This window comes from Botrytis fragariae (genome assembly GCF_013461495.1).
Source record: "Botrytis fragariae strain BVB16 chromosome Unknown tig00000797, whole genome shotgun sequence".
In the NCBI taxonomy this organism is placed as follows: Eukaryota; Fungi; Ascomycota; class Leotiomycetes; order Helotiales; family Sclerotiniaceae; genus Botrytis; species Botrytis fragariae.
The window spans coordinates 10,179-25,745 of NW_023501013.1; the positions used below are offsets into that span (position 1 = coordinate 10,179).

The 15,567-nt window shown below is 43.2% G+C and overlaps 5 protein-coding genes across 5 annotated transcripts; 3 read left to right on the forward strand and 2 right to left on the reverse strand.

Moving 5' to 3' along the window:
* Positions 1-1,230: 1,230 nt before the first annotated feature.
* Positions 1,231-3,408, reverse strand: Bfra_010378 (uncharacterized protein; the record flags this gene model as incomplete). The annotated part of the gene is made up of 1 exon (XM_037340711.1): positions 1,231-3,408. The coding sequence occupies one exon, from the start codon at positions 3,406-3,408 to the stop codon at positions 1,231-1,233; it is 2,178 nt and encodes a 725-aa protein (XP_037186354.1).
* A 673-nt stretch (positions 3,409-4,081) lies between these two features.
* On the reverse strand, positions 4,082-6,088 carry Bfra_010379 (putative ubiquitin carboxyl-terminal hydrolase protein; the record flags this gene model as incomplete). Its single annotated transcript, XM_037340712.1, has 1 exon — positions 4,082-6,088. One exon carries the CDS (start codon positions 6,086-6,088, stop codon positions 4,082-4,084), a length of 2,007 nt encoding a protein of 668 aa, XP_037186355.1.
* A 607-nt stretch (positions 6,089-6,695) lies between these two features.
* On the forward strand, positions 6,696-7,661 carry Bfra_010380 (putative fba1; the record flags this gene model as incomplete). Its single annotated transcript, XM_037340713.1, has 3 exons — positions 6,696-6,885; positions 6,943-7,193; positions 7,257-7,661. The coding sequence occupies 3 exons, from the start codon at positions 6,696-6,698 to the stop codon at positions 7,659-7,661; spliced, it is 846 nt and encodes a 281-aa protein (XP_037186356.1).
* Positions 7,662-8,747: 1,086 nt separating this feature from the next.
* Positions 8,748-10,268, forward strand: Bfra_010381 (putative fructose-bisphosphate class ii protein). The gene is made up of 5 exons (XM_037340714.1): positions 8,748-8,907; positions 8,964-9,074; positions 9,128-9,430; positions 9,485-9,954; positions 10,012-10,268. Exons 1-5 carry the CDS (start codon positions 8,800-8,802, stop codon positions 10,100-10,102), a joined length of 1,083 nt encoding a protein of 360 aa, XP_037186357.1. The 5' UTR covers positions 8,748-8,799; the 3' UTR covers positions 10,103-10,268.
* A 1,364-nt stretch (positions 10,269-11,632) lies between these two features.
* On the forward strand, positions 11,633-12,901 carry Bfra_010382 (putative oxysterol-binding protein; the record flags this gene model as incomplete). Its single annotated transcript, XM_037340715.1, has 2 exons — positions 11,633-12,024; positions 12,076-12,901. 2 exons carry the CDS (start codon positions 11,633-11,635, stop codon positions 12,899-12,901), a joined length of 1,218 nt encoding a protein of 405 aa, XP_037186358.1.
* Positions 12,902-15,567: the final 2,666 nt, after the last annotated feature.

The window sequence follows — 15,567 nt, forward strand, 5'->3', positions numbered from 1 at the left end:
GGAAGTGGCAACGACGGGTTGGAATTGGGAGCACCTATCTTACTCGCAGGACGGAACAAATACTCTCGGCTAGTAATTTCAATATCATATCATTGACATTGTTACTTCTGGAATGTGCGGCTTCAATCCCTCAATTGTGATTGGATTTCAGCCTGAGTGGGTGCGTCTAAAAGCTGCGGAAATAAATCCCTTTCGGACTATATCTATTTAACTGGCCATCTAAATTTCAAATGGAAGTGCGTATGGTGATAATGTCAATCCACACATAAAAAATGCTTTCAGATCTAAAATCGAGGTTGAAACGATCTTGATGCCAATTCTATCAGTACAGCATAGTTTAGGAGTAAGTGTTGGCAAGAATACACCCAGACAGAAGTTTGCACCGATTGTACTCGCCAGTCTCTCCTGAATTTTAAATTTGGGCAAGTTGAAGTCCAGCAAGGGGTTTCAGTCAGTTACAAAGTTATTTCCACCGCCTCGGACTAATGAAATACTGGAAATCATTCATGCAACTATTGGCTTCTAAGCCCCATACTTTGGGCGATACAAGTGACTTTTCATTGCACTGGATCTTCTGATAGAGATTCGAGATTCTTTCTAAAGAGGTATGATGCGCATCCTAGAACTACCTAGGTATCTGAAATGCCGTGGTTCTAACATCACTCATCCTTCCGCCCACTTCACATGCATTTCACATTTCACATTTCACCTTTCACTTGAATCTTAGATCTGTGAAAATTGTAGCAGGAAATTTATATGCATTCCATTCCATTCGGTTGATCCAAAAGGCATCAGCCCACTGACTTGACCGAGTTCAAACACTGCGCCATACACCATCTGACTCTATCCAACCATGAGGATTCCAGGTCATGAATCCATCCTAACAATGCAACATGACATGTCTAATCCCTGGATCAAACTTTCCTTGAACGCCATCATGAATTTGTCCATCTTTTTGAACACTAAATATCCGTCAACTGATCCAAGCACGTTTTGCACGCTAAACTATACTGATGCATTGCTACAAAACTTCATCGTTGTCCCAGCTCCACCAGCTGCTTCCTCCTTTCCTTCCATCTTCTTTACCCGCGTGATCTTCCACAAGTTCGTCTACCACCTCATCATCTCCCAGCTCCACAACCTTAGGTATCGTCACTCCTTCCCTCTTCATCTTCTCCTTCCAAATCCTGATCTCCTCGTCATACCCCTCCCACCAATCCCACGCATCTCCTATCCCCTACTAACCACCTTCCCCGTCCATTGATCCATCTTGGTCGGAATAGCCCAGGGCCAAAACGGATCAGAAGGGTGCCAAACATCTTTATTTGAGTATTTGGGATGACAGTACGTTTCACACATAGCCCATTCAGCTACAAACCACGTTATGAAGATTGTAAATAGTAATCCGAACCAGGTAAGTTTTTTAGTTCCAGGGTAACGGAGGCGGGGAAGGGGTATCATGAGGTAGTGAACATTTGGGTTCAAGGCAGGGTTTAGAGGAGCATCTAGGAAAAAGGGATGAGATGATGTTTTGGGTGAGTGCGAATGTGGACCTGATGATGAGACTTGCTGTTCCAGTCTTTCAATGCCGTGTCTCGCATCTCGTATACTACTCGTAGTGTGTTTTAAACTCCGACTCATACGAAGGAACGCAAGTTCCTCCAACCTTTTTTCTTTCTCTTCGTGAGAAAGTGGTTGGCCATTTTCATCGAAATCGAGATTGATTTCTGCAGTTTCAGAATTTGGAGACGTAGGTTGATTCTTTAAAAACAGGGAGAAGTCTCGATCAATTGTAGTGGAATCATCAACTCGAGCTTCTTTTTCTATGCGTTGGAGGTCGGCAGCGGCGGAGATGGTAGGGGCACTGTTTATTGGAGTTGGACGGGATCGCGACTGTGACTGGGAAGGTTTGGAAGGCTCACTGTGGCTGCGAGGCGAGGAAGGTTCCTCTTTGATCTGAGGTTGTTCTTTGGGTGTTCTACCGTTGGTGCGCATTCGCGGTGGTGCAGGGGTCTCGATCCACCCGCCTGTGACTTTTGGGGTGGGCAACAGGAGGGGGTTGATAGGCGCTGATGGAGGTGGGGTGGGTGCGGAATCTGGAAGCCTCTCAGACACCTGTTCAAGCTCGTAGGGAGATCTTTCTGATAATACCGGAGTCTCAAAATCATCATCTAACCTATCGGAACTATTTCTCCCGCTTCCACTTGTACCCGTAATAGTTTTAGAAAGATTCCTTAAGATCTGAAGGGAATCTTCTTGTTTGGAAGTTGTTCCATTTGGACGTCTCTCATTTTCTGGGAATACTGTAATAGGCGCTCCACGTATCCTCTCTCCTTCTTCATCAGGTATTGTTTTTTCGTGCATCTTATCAGTTTTGTCGTTGGCTTTGAGTCGTTCCAAAGATCGTGGCTCAACATTTCCTAGTGCTCTACGACTATATTCGGCCCTTGCCCGTGGTTCAGCATTTTCTAGAACTCTATGGTTGGATTCATAATTCGCCTGTGGTTCGGTATTTTCTGGAACCTTCTGGTCGTAATCGGTCCTTGATCTGCTCTCACGGGCCCTCTGTATTGCTTTTAAGCCATCTTCCCCTTGGAACCTTCTTTCTAGTCGGGATAATGGTCTCTCTTCCTGCGGCATAACATTTTCTTTATCGTTACGCATGCTGCGTACATGATTGTCGACATGGAATGAATTGCTTTTCGAAAAGTCGCCGCTTTTTGATCTTCGTTCTCGGGGTAACCTATTCCGCAATGCTCCTTCCTGCCTTTCTTGTGGAATTTTATTATCTTCACTCTCGTACGTAGTAATTGGTCTCCGTTCCGCACGCCGTTTTTCCAATTCTCTCCGCACACGCTCTCTCCGTTCTTCCGATTTTGCGTGAATTGTCTTCTTTTTCGCATTCTCATCCTCTACTGGCCACGAAACTTTACGACTTTCAAGATTATCAACGGACTCTCCTCTCCTCGCCGGCCTCTCTTGAACCTTCACATAATTTGCCTCTCCATGTTCCTCTTCCTCCTCATCATCCTCAACAAAACTCCTCTCCTGCTCCATAATCTCCTCTATCCTGCTCGGTATACCATTCGTTTTCAGTCGTGGGCTACGATTAATATCCACGCTTCGAGCCGTAAACTCAAGCTCTGTGTCCCATCCTCTACCCGTCCCATTAGCTTCCTCCTCTCTCATCTTCCCAATATCTCTTGTAACACCTTCGATATCTACACTCGCATCTTCCCCATTGTTTTCATCGTCTTCCATTATTTTCTTTATCCAAGTATCTCCGGACCCTCCCCTCGCTCTGTTGCCCCATATATCAGTCCCATTATCATTATTATTCGCGCGGAAAGTTCCTCTCGTGCGCGGTGAAGGCGAGCTATCGTATCGAGGTTGTTTGCCAGGAGCCATCTGCGCGCATATTCATGAGATGTGTTGTGGCAATGCAATTGTGTTGTATCGATCGCGGTTGGGAGAATCTTGAAATTCGTGGAATGAAAACGCGAAGAGCGCGTTTTTCTATAGCTTGGAGGGGCGAGCGCGTGAACTCGGGTAATCTTTATAACTCGTAGCTGTATTAATATTGTATTTGTACGTTAATACGGGAAAATTCAAAACAGTAAAGAATTGATTCACGCGGAATGTATAAGCAATCGATTTTATTAAGCAAGTAGGTAATCTATTGCTTGGTTGTTCGAGAGTGGATTTGGTAGATCTGAGGGCGGTGAATCCAAAGATTTCGATGTTCGGTAACTACTCCATCTAGACGATTGATAACTACAAACTCTTTTTGGACGACTAATATGCTATTATCACAAGGGGTTTCAAAACAACTGATATTTCCCTGCGTTTGACTGGTTGTCATTTATGACATAGTCAAGTACTTTTGTAATGCAAATAATCGTATTACTCAGGATACATAGTATAATATCCCAGCGCTTGAAAGTATGTTTTCTCGCTGGGACTACCTAATGTTCATCCATTCAGTTCAGAACTGCTTCCGGTATCAAATACATATTCAATCAATATACAAAATATAACCCAAACCCCATGTTTTCATGCAACACACCCCTCCAAAATGCTTTTATGAATCTTCCTCTCCCCGCTCTAGCTCGTAAAACAACATATAAACCTCCTTTTGCATGCCCAAAACCTCACTAGTCTTGCTCTCTTTTATCTTTTCGTCACTAATTCTCCACCATCTTTCGACCGTCTTCTTTTTCCGCCTAGTACGAACTGTTTCTGTCAAAGATGTCCGGCTAATTTCTGGATTGGATGGAGATAGGTTCGGCGAAGATGAAGCCGGAGATGATCGACTGATTGTACTGGAAACTTTGGACAGAGTTTTTCGAGCCGAACGTCCTAAGGAGCGGATGCTACCAGTATCAGAATCTTGGGGAGCTGATGTGGGACCCGCTGTCTTGGACGACGAAGCAATGGAACTGGCTGATGTTGGATTAACGCCAGAGAGATGTTTATTATTAAGTGAAGAGTCCAACGAATGACGCCCATTTATATTTGAAAGAGACGTGGTAGAGGCTGTCTTTGAGGACAATAATTCTGGAGTCGATGAGAGGGTAGTGTTATCACCATCATCCCTTGGAGTAGCGGTTGTCTGAGGGGTTGAAGGTAATGAAGGGGTATGAGTTGAAGATCTGGCATACGCCACTGATGGCTGGAAAGTATTTGGGGTTGAAAATGGAGCAACAATATTTTGTCTTCGGAAAGATTCATAGTGTCCACTATGGTGACTCCCCTTGTGACAGACTAGACTAAGAAGCTTGTACTTCCGTCGGTCCAATAAACCTCCAAGTGGGAGCTGTTCAGGGAATGCCACCTTGGCAGAATTCTTCATTGTCGTTGATCTGGAGTCGAAGATTGACCTCGACAGATGAATCGCCATGACTTTTGGGAATTTGGTAATACGGACATGTTTGGCGATTTTTCGCTTGGGAGCAAATCTCGAATCTGGTAGTTCAACATCGAGAAGCTCCTCTTCTGGGTTTGTCTCTATAGCAGCCTTTAGTTTGTCGATTGATATTTGAGTCTTCTCCTTGAATTTTTGAGAATTCGATTGAGAATATTCTTGTTCGAAGGTTTCCAAGGCATGTAATAATCTACACTTCTCGCATTTGAAGTCCTCAATATATTCTGTTTTAAACATTCCATCAAAGCATGCATTTAATGTGGTAGATGTGGCCTGAGGGACAGTCAATGTAAGAGAACAGAACGTTGTCTGTGTAGGCCTTGGTTTAAAACCACAGGTTAAACATTCAATTTGCGACTCAGAACCACCTTCGAAAGGGAACCCATCTTCCTTATCAACTTCACTATTAAACTCTCCGCCTTGTTGGGGCAGCCTTGACAAAGTTGAGCTTGCCTTTTCTGAGCTATGGGAAGAATCTGATGGCGCTTTTGTCGCAGGAGAGCTGGTCTCCGGTGGGGCGCTCTCATTTAAACTAAGCTGGCCCAACTCTTCGTTCGCAGCTCCCTCTTTTGAAGTGTGCAATTCTGCAGTGGCAGCCTCCAAATCCCTTGCATGATTTCTCGCCCTGTGACCTGCATGATACTCATCGTTTAATCTCTCGGCCACTACTTGCAAAAACTCCTGTGCGTCCTGTTGTTGCCGGCTAATCCTCTGTTTGAAAGCAGCTTCCAGTGCAGTTACAAATGGCCCAGCAGATATCGTTTTCTTGTATAAAGGTCTTTCGTTCAATGCGTCCAGAATATCTTTCAATCCCGTGGTGACTAAGCCCTTTTGTAGACCTTCTATTTTCCATGCTGGTAAACCCTGCCGCGCCGGGTCATCCACAATTCGACTGTATACCTCTGAGTTATCCAAATCCCTTCTATGCGTTTCCCGAATCAGATATATGCGTAGATCGCCCAAACCAGCAAGGGCCTGGAGTACTGAATTTATAAAACAATCATTGGCAGTATTGACCAAGCCTACCACTCCTTTCTTCCTCGTATTGGATGTCGAGTTTTGTTCGTCCATTAGGAAGGTTGGCGCAAATACATAGACGAGTGTAATTGCAGCTAGAGAGGCGCCCGCGGCATATGTCAAAGTTGTGAATTGTTTATCTGGCATACTTTCGTCAAACTAAAGATCGTCGGGAATTTCGGGGGGAGGCCGGATAAGATGGTGGACGGGTTGAATCAAAGATGAGGTTGAGGAGAAGAGGTGATGAGGAAAGAGGTAATGTTGATATGCTAAGGAAGAAGTTTCAATGATCACTGTTCCATCACAAAACACACCTTCGAATTAAACCGTTTTGGCGACTTCTTTTTGTGTCCAAGAAAATAAGGAGTTGAAGCCTATGAGTTCTGTGTAGTAAGATCAAGTCCCCGCTGCCAAAGTTGTTCCAGATCTCAGTAAAAGCAATGGATTATGTATCAACTCCTTGAAATCCCTCCTCCGCAGACAGTACCAAATGCCCGACTATCATGAATGATCTGAGAAAAATACTTTTTGAAACGAAGGTATTCCGAAATCTCTTATCAATATCAACCGAACCAAATATTGGCAATGCAGACTTCATTTTGTCGTTACCCCAGTCTTTGTTCATGCCGATATTCCGACGCTAATGGAGGGGTGAATGAATTAAACTGAGGTGTCAAGTAAGCAAAACCAAATATTTTTGGCGATTCGAACTCACGACGATTGTTTGGAGGTCTCCTCAACTCATTGTCTTTCAATGGCTTCATTATTACAATCGCGGGTACCTTCATGCCTAGCATGCCTACGCCGGACAACCAGCAGTTTTGGCGATGGACTGCTATTCTCAGGCAGCCAGCAGATCCGAGGGAAGAAGAAGCTTGCGAAAGAAAAGGATCATAATGTCACAATTCAGTTACTGAAACCTGTCATAGGAATTGGCAGAAAGGGCAAGTTTGCATGTACCTGAAAGCCATGAAAAACTCCAGTGACTAATTTTGGTATAGGAAGAATTGTTCAAGTTCCTCCCGGATTGATGCGAAATAAACTGTATGGCAGAGGATTTGCTGTATATGTGACACCTACAGAATCTGAACAAGTTGGTTCGAGGAAAAATGTCTCTCTTCCTGATAGTACTTTTGGAAAGCGCAAAACCATCAGAATGGAGCCAGTGCAAGATCAGAAGAAGGCATTAAAATTCCTCAGCGGAGAACGTCGACTGAACATCAAGAAAGTGGTTGAGCTTGAATTGCTGAGCGTCCGTCTACCTTCAATTTTTCCACAAATTAAAAGACAAGAAATGCTGACTGATTGTGAATAGCCCGAACGCTCCACAGCTATCTTATCCGATTTGATACCACCTTATATAGACTTCTTCGAGACGGCCATTACTGTTGCTCCTCTACCGGTGAAGAAGGTCTCACCATCCCTAGCGTCATCTTCTTCAATATCCGCTGCAGCTTCGAAGAATAGTACAGGGAAATCAGAAAAGGTACCCATCTATGGATCGGTATCAACTGCGGATATAGCCGCAAAGATGAAGACCATCTTAGGTCAGGACTCGGAAGGAAAGCGGGTTGTATTTGGACCGGAAGATATCAAGTTTGTTCAAGAGACGGAAGAGAAAGACCGTGTCAAACATTTGGGTATTTATGAGATTGATATACAACTCAGGGGAGCTCCTGAGGCTGTTCGAAGGTCGATCAAAATCAATGCTCAAGATTAAAGTTTGAAGATGAATCAAAAGACGTTGATGAGGATTTGAGTGATACCTAGATGTAATAATATACACTTCTCAAAGGGGAAAGAGAATATACATGCATCATTGGATTCGATTGACTTGATGAGAAATTGTAAATATCAACAGAGTGCACCCATTTTTGTCATTCATTCATGAATTGAAGGGGAAAGGCCATCGGGAAGGCAGAATTGCTTCGCGTAAGCAGTCCAGCCGCAAACATTCGATGTGCAGTCGTAGAAAGAAGTTCATTGGTCGTAAAGCGTCGGTTCATTCATCAATTTATTCTACACATACAGCATCTACTCGTCTTACCCCTTTCTCCTGCTGAATCTGTGGCTTGCTTCTGAATATGCTCATTTACTCTGTAGACCTTCGAGCACAGCTACACCTTACGCTCTCCAGCGTTCTGCTATGACCGGAATAAAGTTTTCGCTTCCTCTGGCTGCATGCCCAGGATAGCGAATAATAAGCCCGAGGGAAAGATGTTCAAACAAAGACGAAGCATGATGAATCGGAGGATCTCGCCGTAGTTTCTTCGGTAATGCTACATTGATGATTATTGCCATGGCTATGAGGTCAATTTCGCCGGAACCCCACTTGCAAACACTTCATGAAGTGACCTACCGAGTACCTCCCCTCCACCTCTTCACGACCGACAGCCAGCTTGAATCGTAAACATTGGATCTACCTACTTCCTACTTCAGCTTATCTATACTTAACTTTGACCCATCGAAAAGTCAAAGATTCAGAATTCATTGGAAGGAAACAAGTGAAAAAGGTACGTCACATTGACTGAGGTTCAACTCGGGGTTCCATATCTTTTTGATTCAAGACCAATGAATGCCAACAAATTGATATGTTGAGGATTCCATTTGGAAACAGCCCCCCACCATTAGCGTCATTTACCAAGTGACGGTATCGGTCCTGAAAATCCAAAATACTCCACCCCTCTCTATGACCTTCTACTAAAGAAAACCTTTTCCATCTTGTTCACCCATTTTGATCATTTATTGATTCTTTTTTTCTCCAACTCTCAGATACCCCTTTTTGAAAGCTACAAACTACAAATTACAAACTACAAACCTCAAACTTCAACTACACATTCACAATCACAATCGAAAATATGGGTTGCACAGACGTTCTCAGCCGAAAGTCCGGAGTCATCGTTGGTGATGATGTCCTCAAGCTTTTCAACTATGCTCAAGAGCACAACTTTGCCATTCCAGCCATTGTATGTGACGACACCGTTGAAAGAATGTGTGTGCAAACATCAACTAACCGTGGCAGAACGTTACCTCTTCCTCAACTGTCGTAGCATCCCTCGAAGCTGCTCGCGATGCTAAGTCCCCAATTATCCTCCAAATGTCCCAAGGAGGTGCCGCTTACTTCGCCGGAAAGGTTAGAAAAGATCCTTACTCCATCAGAACTTACGATATCTAATCATCTTATAGGGTGTTTCCAACGGCAACCAAGAGGCCTCCATCGCTGGTGGTATCGCCGGTGCTCACTACATCCGTGCTCTCGCACCAGCATACGGTATCCCAGTTGTCCTCCACACTGATCACTGCGCCAAGAAGCTCTTGCCATGGTTGGATGGTCTTCTCGATGCCGATGAGAAATACTTCAAGGAGCACGGCGAGCCTTTGTTCTCCTCCCACATGATCGATTTGAGCGAGGAGGAAGTTGACTACAACATCAAGACCACTGCCGAATACTTGAAGAGAGCTGCACCAATGAAGCAATGGCTCGAGATGGTATGTCAAGCAATTTGGGAGGTTAGAGATGACATCTACTAATTCATTTTATAGGAGATCGGTATTACCGGTGGTGAAGAGGACGGTGTCGACAACGAGGATGTTGACAACAACTCCCTTTACACTCAACCAGAGGATATCCTTGCCATCTACCAAGCTCTTTCCCCAATCTCCCCATACTTCTCGATCGCCGCTGGTTTCGGTAACGTTCACGGTGTTTACAAGCCAGGTAACGTCAAGCTCCGTCCAGAGCTCCTCGGCAAGCACCAAGCCCATGTCAAGCAAGCTATTGGAGCTAAGGAAGACAAGCCAGTCTTCTTGGTCTTCCACGGTGGATCTGGATCTTCCAAGCAAGAGTTCTTGGATGCCATCTCATACGGTGTTGTCAAGGTCAACCTTGATACCGATATGCAATTCGCCTACCTCACTGGTATCCGTGACTACGTCCTTAAGAACAAGGACTATCTCATGACCCCAGTTGGTAACCCAGATGGGGCAGACAAGCCAAACAAGAAGAAGTTCGAGTAAGTATTCTTCAATCCCTAATTTCTTGACAATAAGGTATACTAATACTATGATAGTCCCCGTGTTTGGGTTCGTGAGGGAGAGAAAACCATGTCCCAACGTCTTGCCGAGGGTCTTAAGGATTTCAACACTGCAGGACAGCTATAAATTTATAATGACTAGCGAATATTCAGATTGCGTTTCAAAATTTACACGGTTTAGGACATTGTTATGAAATACATAACGAAGTGCGGAGAAATGGTGGTTGGGGTGGTGGAGTTTTGGTCAAACCTATAAATGCAACGAATTGCCATGAGAAAACTTTTTCCCATGATGGATAATTTCGATTGTTTATATTGCATGTGAAGTGTGGTGCTATTATGAATCTTTTCTCAAGATGACATCAACATGATTTTTTATAATAAGAGAACAACAAGAACAAATAGCCGGATCCTTCATCTAGATTAAGCGCTCTTATCAGGTTCAATAGTCAAATGTGCCAATCGATCCGTTTGGCCGTTAAACTCTCCCATTCAAGTTGGTTAAAGGGTAAGCCACGTACGAAACGCGGCCTGTTTTTTCTAAATACCTAGTAAAGTAATTAATACGAGATAACAGTTGTAGGAAGACGATATGAGTTTTGAAGGCGGTTGTGTGTGATCACCCAGTGAGTTTGAATTTCTAACATGACGAAAAAGGTTAAAGGAGATTCACAGATGGTTGGTTGGTTGAGCCAATCATAATATCTGGAGCAGGAGATGATTCGTGGCAGGAAGTAAAAGAAATGGAGACGTAAGTACTAAGAAGAACGATAGTTTGTGTCGTAGATTCATGGGTAATTTATGATTGATTTAGTTTGCTTGAGCTCTCCACTTCATATGTATGGGTGGCATGGATACTGAGATTTGAAGGACGTTGATGATATTGAAGACATCGATAGAATATAACATGTATTGTATTTGTAGTACTTTGTAAAGAGACGGTTGAAGAATGGATTTGTAGATGTACCTGTCTGTCCCTACCTGGCTCCTTGGGTAGCAACAGTTCGGATGGGCCGTTTCCTGGTTCTCATTCTCTTCCTTCTTTTCGAATCTGCAGGTACAATCAATCCAAATCAAAAGGGTTTGGTCAAGCAAAGTTCGTATGGTGAAATGGCTTGACCAGTAGAAATAATCTCTCCAATCTACGGAACTTCATCCCATCCCATCACGGAAGGAAAACGGGCAGTGCTGTTGTAGATGACGTTCTCCACAAGCGAACGGGACAAAATCTCAATTCGAGGGGCAAACGCCAAGCTTTTATAAAATACCCTGTCTATTAAAGTACTCCTTACCAAATACCCAATACCCTTAGAAAGATCCATCCATCCATACATCCATACATCCATACATACATACCAGGTATTCGTCTCCTCATCCATCACAAACCTCGTTGGTACTAATATCACAAGGACAATCCTTCCTTTTCCTTCTTCCTCTCAAATATTCTTGTTTCTTGTCATTCTTCTACAATTGTTATTCGTTGAATACCTTTTGTTTTCCATACATACTAATCGTCCATTTTAAGGCGCTGTTCTTCAAACAAATACTCATATCCCACAACTGAATCAGTGCCACTCAAATTCCTCCACAAAACTCCAGATTTCCATACCTCCAAATCAATAATCTCCTCCACAAACAACAAAACATACTATCAAAGATGTCCTCAAACGAAGCTGAAGGAGCTGGCGTATCTGCGCAAAATAAAGGATCTTGGAGTGCTTTTTTGAAATCCATCGCTTCATTCAATGGAGATTTATCATCGTTGACAGCTCCACCATTCATTCTGTCATCGACATCATTGACTGAGTTCTCTTCATATTGGGCAGAACATCCCAACATATTTGTCGCACCTGCTGCAGAGAAGGATCCTCAGAAACGAGCACTTTTGGTCTTGAAATGGTTCTTGAGCACATTGAAACAACAATATGCCAGTCGAAGTGACAAATATGGAAATGAGAAGAAACCATTGAACCCTTTCTTAGGGGAGTTGTTCCTTGGAAAGTGGGAAGATGCTTGTGGAACTACTGAGCTTATTTCTGAGCAAGTCAGGTAATGTGTTTCCAGATGTATCCAAAGTGCCTTCTCTAATGTTGCCTCCAGCCATCACCCACCTGTTACCGCTTACCAAATCTCCAACAAAAAACATGGCGTATACCTACAAGGATACAATGCTCAAAAGGCATCATTCTCTCGAACCATCAACGTTAAACAAATTGGGCATGCAGTCTTCAGTATCCCCGCTTACAACGAAACTTACCTCATTACTCTTCCAAATCTTCACATTGAAGGTTTGATCTTTGGCTCCCCATTCGTCGAACTCGAAGCCAAATCATACATCACAAGTAGCTCAGGATTTACGGCCAAGATTGACTATAGTGGCAAAGGATGGTTATCTGGCAAGAAGAACAGTTTCACCGCTACATTATACCCCACTGGTAAAGAAAAGGACACTTTATATACCGTAACTGGACAATGGACCAAACAATTTGAGATCAGAGAAGGTGGAAAGAAGAGTGGTCTGATAGATTCTTATGATGCGGATGCAGCACCTATCACTCCACTCATCGTTGCACCAATCGAGGAACAAGACCCATTAGAATCGCGGCGTGCGTGGTCCAAGGTCGCAGCTGGTATCGCAGTCGGCGACATGGATACAACTGGTAACGAGAAGACCAAAATCGAAGTTTCTCAACGAGAACTTAGATTAAAGGAAAAGAATGAGGGAAGAATTTGGGAGAGAAGATATTTCACCAAGATTGATAATTGTCCCATCCTACAAACATTGGCTCCTTGTATCCAACTAACAGCTGATGAGGATAAAACTGGTGGAATCTGGAGGTTTGACGAGGCCAAAGCGACCCAATATGTCAGATCGGAACAAACTCTACAGCCTCAACAAGTTAATGTACAAGCTCCAATTGTTTGATTACAGAATTTGATAGAGGGAGAACAATTGTGATGGGTTAAGCTATTGCGACACATTTCGAGATATTATGGGGTGGATAATGGCGTAATAGGGATTGGATTGATGGTAGAATGAATGACTCGAATTGAGAATTGGTATATGTGTTGCTGTGGATTTTTTGGATGATGCAATGGAGGGGGATGATTGCTGTGCTTGTGCTTCGTCATAGAATCAGGAAGGGAGGCGAGGCATACTTTTTATACTATCAAGACTAACGAATTGAGGACTTTTTACTAAGTTGATCATAGATGAGAAGATAGTTCATTAGGATTAGAAATGATAGCGGAATAAATGCATGAATGAAATATTGTCCTGTTGCAGGTGTTGGTTTTCGTGTTGGTGTGGGATGTTGAGGGTTATCAGGGGCAGAGTTGATGTGAGGGTGAGATATGTGAGTGATATCAATTCCGATGTCAATGTCAATGTCAATGGATGAATCGAGTTCACTCATGGTAATCATGTCTCAAGGTGAGAAGTTGGATCAACTCGCAATGGATTTACAATGTTTTCTCGACATTGGCTGAATTTGTTCTGGAGAGTATATATCGAAATGTCCTTTCGAAGTTTCGCTAAATTACTAGGCTGGCTACTGGTATTGGTGTCACCGGGTTTTCCTTTCTCTGGTAAGAAGTACTTGATCTTAGTATGTGGAAGGGAAACAAATACCTAGGTATTGGTGAATGGAGGATAGAGAGGGGTTGGGGGAGAAGTCAAAGAAGGGAAGATGGAAGTATAGATGGATGGAAAGAAAGATGTCTTTTTGTTCTTGGTTGTGTCTGAGAAGAGTGGTATTCTTGTTCGTCTGAATAGTAGGCATCTTTCGGGAAATGATTACTAGGTATGTATTTCAAGTTCCTGGATGGGATGTATAATATCGTTTTGGTGGGGTGGATAGAGGGTGGATGGATGGATGGATGGTTAGGTTCGGGTTTTGATGTCGATATATATCTTGCTTGTCCTTCATTATTCGGTAATGAATACCAAACTTTTCAGCAAGGAAGAGAAACCCAGGAAAGGCAAATGAGAATGAGAATTCCTTTCTGTAGGGACTTTCCAAACCTGCATGTAATATGTATATCTTGATTTGGAAGAATTGGAAGAAGTGGGAAATCGGTATGTAAGGTTGGAAGTGTAGATGTAGGAATTGGGAAGGGGTGTTGAAGATTTGGCTATGATTTGGTTTGTGTTTTTGGTTTTATAGTCTGCGTTTTGGTTTTTGGTTTTTGTTGCCTTGCTGTTGTGCAGTGGTTACGCGTGCTTTTGTTCTGTAATCTTCACTCCTGGTCCTATCTTTATGATTTTAGTGGTCGATCGTGCCTTTGCTCTGAAATCTTCACTTCTCCAATACCCACGTCCTTCTTTCAACTTTCTCCTCTTCATCTTCTCTCGGCCTTTTCAGTCCCAGAAATTGTAAAAATAGCAGGGGGAGTTGGTCTTAAATAGTAATAGTAAAGCTCTGGTATGTACAATTAGCGCTCTTTCTTTTGTATTTCCTTTCCTATTTTTTTGATCTGCCATGGTTTGGATGCCTTCAAGTCTGAGCCTCTTTCTTTCTATTATGCTCTGAGAAATCTATGCTATAAATACATAGACTACGTACATAGTAAGTAGTTTTCAAGAGACAACAGGAATATCTGGGTACGTGGATGTGGTGTTTTTGAGGGATGAGTTATGAATAACAGAGATTTTCACACAACACATCCTACGTAACTTCCACTATTACTACAGGGTATATTTAAGCAAAATGCGGAGACGGAAACGACATTTTGGCTGGCACCAATACAACGGAAGAGACTTGGCGCCGAGCTGTGCAAAGCACGGAACTGGGAACATGGTATGCATCAGCACAACATGTTATCTGCTTGGAACGTACAGAATCTACGTTCCATGCTGAGTTTTGATGGTTGAAGAGCCACACAGGTTCTGGAGCTTAATCATTGAAGATTCCTGGTTGGGTCTTGAAGCAGAGGCCAGAATGTATACAGTTATAGTATGCTCAATGCAAGTTAAAGAGTGTTTGTGAGGTAGATGGACTGTCAAGCTTTTATTTACACACCACCTTTAGTGGACCCAGTCCTTCAATCGATCATACACGTAGAAGTAACACTTGTGCTTCTACTATACCTCCGAATAGTGTAGTCTATCACAACTAAAGAACCTGTAAAATTGGAAAGTATACCGAAATATCAAGACAACAAAGATCCACAAATAACCGTTGATTGAAAACCAGCAGACTGATCACCTCGATTATTCTCATATCTGCAAACGTACATCCGTACGAGGGAGTAGTGGAATAATCCCAAGTCCCTCTCTTACCATTTTCTTTATCCAGCCAATCCTATTATCTAATCAAAGAGCTCTCTCAGGTATCATATCATCCAACTCGTATCTTCCCTACCAATACTCCTATCGTAATATCTAACATGTCAGGCCATCCTCCTGGCGTAGAACCACACGATATCCAACATTCGTCTCACGACGATCACAGAAATATCGACTTCAAGCCTTGGATGTAACATAAGCTGTTAAAAACGAATCATCAGCTGATCGTCCAGTTCGAAATATCTCTTCAGCAGATACCCAAAATTCTCTACGACGTACTTCGTTGCTATCTCCTGCAGCCTTGC